Here is an 11035-nt window from a genome sequence, read left to right as displayed (position 1 = left end):
TGCAACATGGTTTGGAAACAAAAGATACATGGGATTCACACTTGATTTTTTTCCTGACAGCAGAATTAAATGCTGTCGTGGGTTGAGCTGTGTCCTTCGAGGAAGGTATGTTCGAGTTCTAACACCTAGTACCTGTGCATATAACCTTATTTGGAAATAGAGTCTTTGCAGATGAAATGAAGTTAGGATGAGACCGTATTGGATTACAGTGGGCCTTAATCCAATGACTAGTTTCCTTGTAAGAAAAAGTAAATTTGAACACAGACACAGAATGCCATGAGATGATGGAGGCATAGATTGGAGTGATGTCTATAAGCCAAGGAACACCAAGGATCTCCACCAACCATCAGAAGTAGGAGACAGGCATGGAACAATTCTCCCTCAGTGCCTCTAGGAGGAATCAATCCTGCTGATACCTTGAATTTGAATTTCTGGCCTGAACTGTTAAGAAAAACAAATTTGTTACTTCAAGCCAGTTTCATCAGTTGGTGGTAATTTGTTACTACAGCAACAGGAAATTAACAAATGCTCATGTAGAAAATTAAAATCTAGAAATATGGCCTCAATTATAATTTCATAGAATCGCATTTTTCCCTGTTTGCATAAAATTGAAAAGGGTATAGTAGGCACATCTCACACTAAGATACAAATTATTGAGGTGTTGTTTGATCAACTGGGAGCAAAGAAATGCTTTGGCTTTTAGCTAGAGCCTTGAGGTTCTCTTTTGCCCATTTCTTCCCTCTAATTTAAAAAGAAGTTCCTGAAAGTAAGGTTATTATGCTTCCTAAAAAAATAATTCATTGTTTATTTGTCTACTTAGTCTCAGGTGAGATGTAGTTAACACTGACTTTTAAAAGGACAGCCTTTTCCTGTGTTTTACAAATATTCCCAGAAAACTACAATTTTAACTGTAAAGCTGGAAGTACATATTTTTTTTTTTTTTGCCATATCTTGAAATGTACCTAATAAACCCAGAAGGCCTTAGGAAACAACCCATAGCTCTTCCCCTCACTCCCAGTTCCAGGAATCCACTGGAATTGATTCCTTGAATAATACAACTCATTATTATGCCTTAGCCAGAGCTTGACCATGAAAGAACTTATGCTGGAAAGACCTGAGGGTGTCACCTCTAATACGCAGAAGAAGCTGGGTTATGCGATTTCTCTATGTTTTATCCCTTCCCACTTCCATACACTCTTCTACTGGATACTGAGGGGCACTAACTGCTGGAACACCCAAATGAAACAACACACAGGAGTTGGTGTTTGACACACACGGAAGTGGTCTGGCCATGATCATCAGGTTTCTGGGAACAGAATAAAGTGGAAGGAAGGGAAGGAAGCTGTTCCTTGGACTGAGAAACTCAGTGTGGCAAGTCCTGCGTGCCTGAGGCGTGCTGGCTTCACGGGAGTTAGAAACACTAGAGCTGACGGGGCTGTTTTTGACCGTCTGTATCTTCTTTTCTGCGCTTAGAGTTAAATTCGAGCAGGGAAAACTGGCTAACTGAAGGCCTAGGTCGCCAGCGGGTGGTCAAAGGCCGGGTTTTTGTAGGCCACCAGGTGCGTGTCATAGCGCTGCCGGTGTGGCGCCCCGGCCCGCCTGCAGAGACACGCGGACAGCACCAGGGTGCTGACCAGCAGCAGGCCAAGGGCGGCGCACAGCCCCGCGAGGACCAGCACGAAGCTGGGCTTGGTGGTGAAGGCGGCGCACGCCCTCCTCCAGCCCGAGGCCCGCGGCTGGCTCAGGCCCGCCCTGTTGGCCGCCAGCACGCACACGCGGTACGTGGTGCCCGGCGACAGCCCGTACAAGGTGTGCTGCCGGGCGGTGGCGTAGATGCCCACCACCGACTGGTTCTCCGCCCGGCCCTCTGCCGAGTAGCGGATCTGGTACCCGTGCACCACCGAGTTGGGGGCACACCAGTGGACGAGCGCCGACGTGTCGGTCGTCTCCGACACCCCCTGCAGCCGGGGAGGGTCTGGGATGGTGTCCTCCCCGCTGAGGCCGGGGCACAGGCACCGCGAGCGCCTCTGCAGCTCCGCGCACGGGGTCTGGAGGTGCTTGCAGGGGTGGTAATCACAAGGGACATCAGGGAGAGGCGCTGCCACCTCCTCCTTGATCCCCTCCTCCTCCTCACTGTAGTCGTCCAAGAAGAGGATTGGAATCCCTCCCCCAGAGGGACTCGGGTGGGAAGCCCGAGGGGTGGTCTGCGTCCTCTGGTGGGGTTGAGGCGTGCTCAAGCCGTTCCACGAGGTAGGGAAGGGGCCTGGGCGTTTGCTGGCCAATGGCGTGGAGGCAGCTGAGACATTAGGCTCCAGGACAAGCCTGGCAGCATGTTCTCCTCGGTGCTCTGTCCCGGCTGTGCTGGCAGCCCCGGGTGGAACGCTGGAGTTGCTGCGTCCTGCTGTAGAGTTGACAGTGGAGGGGGCAGTCCCCTCCCCTGCACCGCTGCGCAGCCATGCAGCTCGTGTGACGGAGTCCACACCTAGAGAGGGGGCCTCGGTGACACTCTGTTGACCTCCTGCAGGCCGAGTGGAGGGGGCTGTGCTCGGTGGGGCGGAGGGCCCCCGCGCAGTCGGTGCATAGGCCCAGTGGTCCGAGGAGGGTGGGTTTGAAGCAAGGAGGGTGGTGCTTTGGTCCGACTGGCACACACCAGGCAGCCGGGAGAGCGAAAGCGGCGCTGAGAAGGGGCCGCCGGAGCCCGCAGCGGGTGCACACACGGTGTCTGCTGCCCTAGAGGGGAAGCCAACCAGTTAGGAGATCTTGCTTCAGGGATGCTTCTGTGCTGGGCTTTGAATCCTCAATGCAGGGTGCCCTCTTGCCAAACCGTGTCAACAAGTTCCTGCCACTCCACACACATCACCTCACTGACTCTGGGGGAAACTTTTGAACGAGGCTCCCGTCATGACTCTGCCTGGGCAGATAAGGAAATGGAAGTTCAGAAAGAGGAACTAGCTGCCCAAGGTACCATGGCTAGCAAATGGTAGAGCCTAAACCCAGGTAGGCACTGTGACAAGAAGTGTAGATTGTCTAAGTGTAGTTTGTCATTTTGTCCTCGCCTGTCTGCGTACTGGCAGTGAGTACTAGTAATAATAGTCATACTCATACCACCTACCATTTCTGAATGCTTCCCATGCGTTAGGGACTATTCTTCACACTCTACTGTATCAACTAATTTAATCTGCACTACTTTATGAGGTAGGTGCTATTAATCCCATTTTACAGATGAGGGGGCGGAGGCACAGACAGGTTAAGCAACTAAGCCCAAATCAACAGTAGTAAGTGGTATGAAGCCAGACAACACAACTCCAGAGCCTGTATTCTCAACCTCTTCATTCATGTGAGAGGGAGACAGGCCCTTGACTGCTAAGGGTCTGAGTGCTTGTGTTTGGAGGCAACATGGAGGGCAGGAGACTGAGCCCCACTTCACAGCTGGGCTTGGGTGGGAGGTGAGAAAAGAATCCTGCAGGATGTGGAGGGGGTTGTCTCTCCCTGAGAGGTAGTTAGCTGGTGAAGCTGGTTTGAGAATGCTCAGAACCAGTGTCCCCAGTCCCCCAACCCCCATCCTCCTCTAGTGGCCAGCCTGGATGTCCCTACTGCAAAAACAGTTCTTTTAGCCAACAGCCTTTATAGGAATTCTTTTCTTCCTGTCCCATGAGAACCCTGGAAGCCCACTGGCCTGGGACTGAATCACCCAGGAGCAGGAGGTGAGGCTTCATCGTGGGGATTCAGTGGGGCCCGGTGGTTAACAGCAGAGTTTTTGAGGAAGATAGAAGATAGACCCTGCCTCCTCCATCCAATGGCTGCATGAATTTAATTAAGCAGGCACCTCACCTCCTTTCCCCTTATCTGTAAAACAGGGCAATGACAGCACCTGCTTTGGCAAAGATAAGCTAGCCAACTGTTCACTTAGCTCACTTCCTTTTCCTACTGGACACACAGCTAGACTACATTTCCCAGCCTCCCTTGCAGGTAGGCGTGGCCTGTTGACTGACTCCTGGCCAATGAATGTGAGTGGAAGTGAGGGTCACCACCTCCCCACCTGGCCCATTAAAAACCTCCCAATCTGCCCCGCCATGCTCTCTGCCCTTCTGGCTGGCTGGAATGGAGCCAGGGCCTCCATTGTCTGGGTTCTGGAGTGTAAGTACATGGGGTTGAGCCACCCTGCCCAACTCTGCCAACGTGTCTAGCACGGTCACATGAGCAAGATGTAACCTGGGGAACTTCAGCTCCTGAAGGCTGACACTCACTCCTCAGCCATCTGCTTTGTGAACATGTTACCTGTTTAGGATAGTTCTGTTTGCGTCCATGAGCAGCCAGGACAACTCACAGCTGCAAGTGAGGGGGTTGCCAAACAGGTTGATGGATAGGATCTGGGAGGAAGCCAGCGTCCAAGGAGGGAAGGAACTCAAGTTACAGCTGAAATACAGAAAAAAATCAATTAAGTCAGGCTTTTACAATCGGGTCAAAAATATTCCCAGAGTAGCATGGTAGTGTCATGGGAAAACCATTCTGATAGGGGGTAGAGGATGTCACTTGAGACAAAACCCTTAATGACCTCGGATTTCATTTGTTGTCATCTATAAAACAGAGCTATCAATCTAACTCAGGCAATGTCATCCCTCATATCAAATGGGGACAATACTCCCATGTCCAATGGTTATATCAAAATGAGTCTGTGATGATGAGTGTTTATAAATGTAAATCTATACACAAAAGTAGATATTGTTATTATAGATCAGTGAGAAATGACAAAGTTTTCATGAGAACACTATTGAACATATACTGCTGCAGTTGGACTGTGGCTGATGGCACTCCGTGCCAGTCCTTTGGAAGATGTCTTGCTTAAGTGCAACAATTAGCTCTTGCTAGGGAATATCCCCAAAACTTAGTAGCTTAAAACAATAAATGTTTATTCTTTTACATGATTCTGCGGGTTGGCTCAATGATTCTTGTGGTCTGGGCCAGCTCAGCCAGGGCCAGATGATCTAGGGTGGCCTCACATATACGGATGCTCAGCTGGGTGTGCTGGGACCTCTGTCCATGTGTCTCTCATCACCCAGAAGGCTGGCTGGGCTTGTTCGCATGGTAGTGGAGGGGTCCCCATGGGCTTGGCCCGTGCTCAACTGCCTTCTAGTTTCTGCTGACATCGCATTTGCTAATGTCCTACCGGCCTATGCAAGTCACATGGCCAAGCCCAGCTTCAAGACGTGTAGAATCAGATTCCTTGAAATATGAGAGGAGCTGCAATCATATTGCAAAGGGGTGTATGCACAGGGATGAGAGGAATTACTGCAGCCGTGTTTGCAAATGGTCTACCACACCTAGCAATGGCAGCTCCGCTCCCGGCTCCTTTCTCTTTCTTCCCTAGAGTCCCACAGAGTGTTTGGCCAAAACTCTCTCCACTCCCTGAATCTCCTGGCCCTCCCAGATTTGGCCTCCTTTACACATACTCAGTTAGAATTCATCCCACGCAACAGGAGCTGTGCTTTACCTTCAAGGCTCTTCCGACCAAAGCATGGGAACCTGCCTGCCGCTACAGCACTGGGGGAGAGGCTGATGTTTTGGCCGAGGAAGGACATACCACCCAGATCTGTTCTATGACTTCTAGCCAGTGGGGCGGTGACAGTTGTTACCTCTAAAATACCAGACACACATGAGTGTCATTTATATTAAAACTTAAGCCATACCCACATATGCAAGTGTATATATGTGTGCATGCTTGTTTTAGCAGATTTCACACAGCTAGAGTGGAAATCTTAGGATGAGAGTTTAATTAGTATTTTGTTACGCAAAGGGAGTGGGAGAGGAAGAGGATTACTTTTTTTTTTTTTTTTAGCAAGTAACATAGCTGGGTACTTTACATACATTATCTCATTGAGATCATTATGACAATTCAGTGAGGGAGACAGTATTTTACTCATTTTACAGATAAGGATAATGACTCGGGGTGAAAGGTGCAATTCCCGCAGGTGGTTCCTTCTGCCACCCACTGCCACCTGCACGCGATAAAGACAAGTTGCGTTGCCACCCACATGCTGACGAAGGGCCTGGCTGGTGTCCTGACACGTGGCCACATTTGGATATTTGCCACTTCTGAACTGACACAGCCCTAGTGTGGAAGAAGTCTCCATTTGCTCTCGTAAATAATCGCTATTGGAGAATCACTAATAGAAATCACAGACATTTCTATATCACTTTCCAGTAGTTTCATTTCATTTTCAATCATTAAAATTATGGAAGTTATTAGACTTACTGGTAGATTCTGTTATTTAAGGTGTTAAAGAAGCACGCACACACACACACACACACACACACACACACACACACTCGCTCTCTTGAGAAGAGTGGACCCCAGGCTTCACCAGACTGTCAAAAGGGTCATGTCATAAATGAGGATAAGACACTCCTATGTTAAAGGGGGGCCCCGAAGATGCAGACATTGATTAGAAGGCAGTAAGTCGGGTAGGAAATGAAGCGAACTTGACCTAGAGTTGCTCTAAAGGGTAGATGGGAAGGGGCTGGCAGGGAGCTGTTAGGGATGGTATTGAGACTGGGCCTGGGGACGGGGCAGCCAGACTGGAGGGCCATCTGCACCTGCAGTGGCTCTGCAACCTCTCCCACCTGGCTCTGTTGGGAATGAATTTCACCATGTTCCACATGTTGCCAAATTTCACGGTCACCCTGTCCTCGGCTGACTAGGCCTCCTGATGGCATTCGGTTCTGCCAACCATCCCCTCCCTCCTGAAACACTCTCTTCTCTTGGCCTCCAGGATGTCACACCCTCCTGGGTTTTCTATTACTCCACTGGTCACATGTTCTTGGTCTATTTTCCTGGTTCTTCCTCTTCCTGACTTTAAAAGTTAGGGTTCTTCCAGGCTCAGTTCTGGGTCTCTCTCTATACCCTCTCCGTGGTGATCTCATGAATTTCTTTGACTTCAAATATCATCTTTATATTCCCAAATTATTATCTCTGGCTCAGACCCCTCCTTCAAGCTTCAGACTGATGCAGCGTTGCAGTTAAGGTATCAGATGTGGAGCCAAACTGCCTGGGCTCAAAGTCCGACTCTACTACTTACTAGCTGTGTGAACTGGGGCCAGTTACTTAACATCTCTGTATCTCAGTTTTCTCATCTGTGAAGTGGGAATAATGACTGAATCCTCCTCCACTGGATGGCTACAAGGGTAAATACTTTAATATGTGCAATATGTGCTTAGAACAATGCCTGACACAGAACAAGAGGTTCACATTATTATTACTACCGAACGTTTCCACCGGATGTGTCATAGGTTTTCAGTATCCAGCAGGCAGTTAGATACATGAGTCTGGGGCCCATCAGAAGCCTCAGATGGAGACACCCAATGGGCCTACTCGGCACAGGGATGGAGGAGGAAGCATCAGGCTTGGGGGGATGGGATGGCGCTGGATTAGGCATGGAGGCTGAGAAATGACCCACGAAAAACTTAGAAGTGGAAATAGGCAAGGAACATAAGAAGGCCTTCTTAAGTAGGGGAGGCAACAGGGTAACATTCTGAGGCCAAGAAGAAACAGAGTGTCAAGAGGGAGAAGACAAACAATGAGCTCAATAGGCAGAGAAGTGTCCTCTGGACTTGGCAGCTGACACGGACAGCCAGGTGGCAAGGGATTGACAAATGGAGGGATGAGAGGAAGTGGTCACCACTTGTAAACCTGGAATGCTAGCTGTTCTTGGGTCTGAAGAGCCTTTCTCCTCTAGCATTTACCTGGTGAGCTTGGACTCCCCTTTAGAGATAAGGATCAATCACGTTTTTCCTGAAGAAGCCTCTCTGATCCAGTCTGTCAGATCATCACTCCCACTTGCCTTATAACAGCACGTGTCACGTGTCTCTGCTCCTCATCACAATGCATTGTGATGACTTGCAAATGTCTGCTGCCTATACTGAACTGTGAGCTCCCTGAAAGCAGGGGCCATGCTGTCAACATCGCCATCACCATGATAACCTTTACTAATATCACCGTCATCACCATCACCATCAGCATCCTCACCACCACCAGTACGTCACACAATTGTCACTATCCCCACCACTAACGTGATCACTACCACCATCATCATCACCATTACCATCACTATTTCCGATTCACTGTCATTACCAACATCATCACCATTGGACAACATCAATCGGCATCACTGTCATCACCATCACCATCATATCGCCACCACCATCACCTTTACTAATTTCATAGGACGCAAATCATATACCAGGACTGGAGCTAAGTGCTCTACGTGTACCATATTTTTTTCCCTCATGAAAAGCCCCAAAGCGAAGTCCTATTGTTGTATCTGTTTTATAGACGAAGAAACTTTGAGATGTTTGTATTCTGGCACTTTACACAGCTCTTGAGTTTTCTTTCTTTCTTTCTTTCTCTTTCTTTCCCTCTCTCTCTCTCTTTCTTTCTTTCTTTCTCAAGCTTAAAGAAGGAGTCTAAGCCAGAGATATAAAGCATTTCCCTTTACAACATTGTGTGCTCAATAGCTATTTATGGAATGAAGGAAAGAATGAGTGAATCATTCTATCTTTGCTTTGAACAACTGTTCACCCTTTTGGAAGAATAATTCCATTTACAGTGGCCGCATTATGTAAAACAGGACAAACAAGACATGGCCCTAGACTTCCCAGGGATTCTCTAACAATAACAATATTTTCATCCCTAGACCTGCTCAAACCCTGGAAGGGGCTGAACTTGCATAACATGCGGGGAAGGAGGTGAATCCAGACAGAGAGAAGAGCTGAAGTCCTCATCCACTGTAAATTTCTCTGGCTGAGCGTAAAAGAAACTTTAAATGCATAGGAGTTTTTATATTATTCTGGAATAGACTGAGTTGCATGGTATTAGGCTGGGTGTACCATCTGTGAATTTGCCCAAGATATTACCCAGAAGGTGAGGAATAACAAAGCCCCAGAGAGGACTGGAGGAGTAGTGGGAGAAAAATTAAGTTCTGGTTTGTTCTATAAAATTCAACATAGTGTAATGCGCAGAAATCAGTCATGTGATTAAGATGTGCCTCAGAAACACTTACTTCTGGAACAGAAGGACCTGCAGACGAGGAGTATCTTGAAAGATGTGTGTGTGGACAGAAGTAAGTGCTGGGGAGTCTTGACAATCCAGCTGCTTCAGGTTGGGAGTCATCTTGAAAATGTCCCCCTCCAGGGTCCTCAGCTTGGGCATCATCCTCAGGTAGAGGGACGTGAGCTTCGGCAGGTCTCTGATCCACCCTGGCTCAACTGAAACACAGAGGGGAAGCTGCCCACTACCCAGGAAGGCACAAACCCAGGAGGCCAGCATGGCATAAGGAAACAACAAGAGTGACAAGGTGGGTCGTGAAGAATGTCATTGCCGAGCAGTGGTACAGTTAGCAGTTTTGGGGATCTCAGAAGCCTGGCCATTTCAGCTGGAAGAGCCCTCGGGGATAACCAGTCCCAGTTCACTAAGGCCAAAGAGAAGAATGTCTGGCCCAAAGATGTACAGCTGGGAGAGGACAGAGACAGAACTTGAACCCAGGACGCTGTCTCCAGGTCCACTGCATCCCCATCTTCTTGCTAAACATCACACAAAAAAATAACCAGGCTTCACTCAGATGGCTACCAGGGGAGTGGGAAACTTTCGAGGATTGTAAGTAAGGAGGAGAGGAGGTCCAGAAACCTAATTTTGTGGCTCTCCTAATAAATGGAGAATGTGCCCTTCCCCTCTGTTCTCGTTCTTTTTCTTTTTGTCTGTGATGGAACAAGTGGTTACAGACACATGAAGTACTTTTTTTTTTAAAATAATAATACCAACCTTGTGAATCAAAGTCAGAACACCAAGTACAGGAGAACCATTATCCTCACCTCTCTCCTGTGTCTTGTTTAAATGGTGCAACATTAACAGAAGCAATTTTAGCCAACCAAGTAGAAAAATCAATGGATTCATCCTCAGAGCACACTGCACATTAATTAACTGCACGTTTGGTGCCAAGCTCATCCATGACTCAACCCCAAAGTGATGCATTCCCTTCTCTATTCCACAAGCATTTATCCAGCTATGCTGGGACGCAGAAGAACAGAGTGGCTACAGTTTTCCTGGGTTCGGATTTGGAGGCATGAAACACTTAATGAGCTGTGAGATCACAGGCCAGTTACGTCACAGTTCTGTGCTTTGGTTCCCTCCTATGTAAAATGGGGATAGTAACAGTTCCCACCTCTTAGGACTGAGGGAATTAACCCCAGTGTGGCGCTTCAAACAGGGCCAGCTTGCTCTGGAGATGCAGCTGGCGTTTTTATTTTAGTTTTTTAGCAACAAGGTCTCACTCTGTCACCCAGGTTGGAATGCACCCAGGTGCCATCATAGCTCACTGTAACCTCAAACTCCTGGACTCAAGTGATCCTCCCGAGTAGCTGTGACTACAGGTGCATGCCACCACGCCCAGTTAGTTTTTCTTATTTTTTGCAGAGATGGGGTCTCGCTATGTTGCCCAGGCTGGACTCACACTCCTAGGCTCAGGCGATCCTCCCGCCTCGGCCTCCCAAAGTGCTGTGATTATAGTCCTGAGCCACCCGGTCGGCCCTGGTGTTATTTCTGAGCTCTACTGTGAGTTAGGCACCCGGGTCACCCATTGAGGAGGAGCGCAGCCCTGAGCGGCTCTGCGCTCAGGCCAGCTGAGAACGCGGGGCGCCCCGACTCACCCCGCTCGAGGAACGTGCCGCTGAGATCCAGGACCTCGAGCGCGTCCAGGGGCGCGCCGTCCGCTCCGGTGAACGCCGCCTGGGCGATGCCGCCCCCGGCGCCGCGGCCCAGCGCGGAGGCGGACAGGTTGAGGAGCCTCAGGGCAGGGAAGCAGGCGAAGGCCCGGGGTGGCAGCGCCTGCAGCGGGTTCCCGGAGAGCGCCAGCGTGCGGAGGCTGCGCGGCGCGGGCCCGGCGCAGGGCGGCAGGGCGGCCAGCTGGTTGTAGCTGAGGTCCAGCGTGTGCAGCCCCGCCGGTCCGCCCTGGCCCCAGCTCAGCGCGGCGACGCGGTTGTGGCG

At 49.5% G+C, this 11035-nt stretch overlaps 1 protein-coding gene across 1 annotated transcript in view; it reads right to left on the bottom strand.

The window, feature by feature from the left end:
- Positions 1-1511: 1511 nt before the first annotated feature.
- Positions 1512-11035, bottom strand: part of LRRN4 (leucine rich repeat neuronal 4) — a 12303-nt gene continuing 2779 nt past the window's right edge. The window contains exons 2-4 of the mRNA XM_012639241.1: positions 9057-9261; positions 4279-4416; positions 1512-2730 (exon numbers count right to left, since the gene is read on the bottom strand). Coding sequence (XP_012494695.1) covers positions 1512-2730; positions 4279-4416; positions 9057-9261 — 1562 coding nt within the window. The remainder of the gene's footprint in view (positions 2731-4278; positions 4417-9056; positions 9262-11035) is intronic.

This window comes from Propithecus coquereli, unplaced genomic scaffold (assembly GCF_000956105.1).
Source record: "Propithecus coquereli isolate 6110/MARCELLA unplaced genomic scaffold, Pcoq_1.0 Scaffold139, whole genome shotgun sequence".
Taxonomy (NCBI): domain Eukaryota; kingdom Metazoa; phylum Chordata; class Mammalia; order Primates; family Indriidae; genus Propithecus; species Propithecus coquereli.
This window is presented reverse-complemented; position numbering and strand designations above follow the sequence as displayed.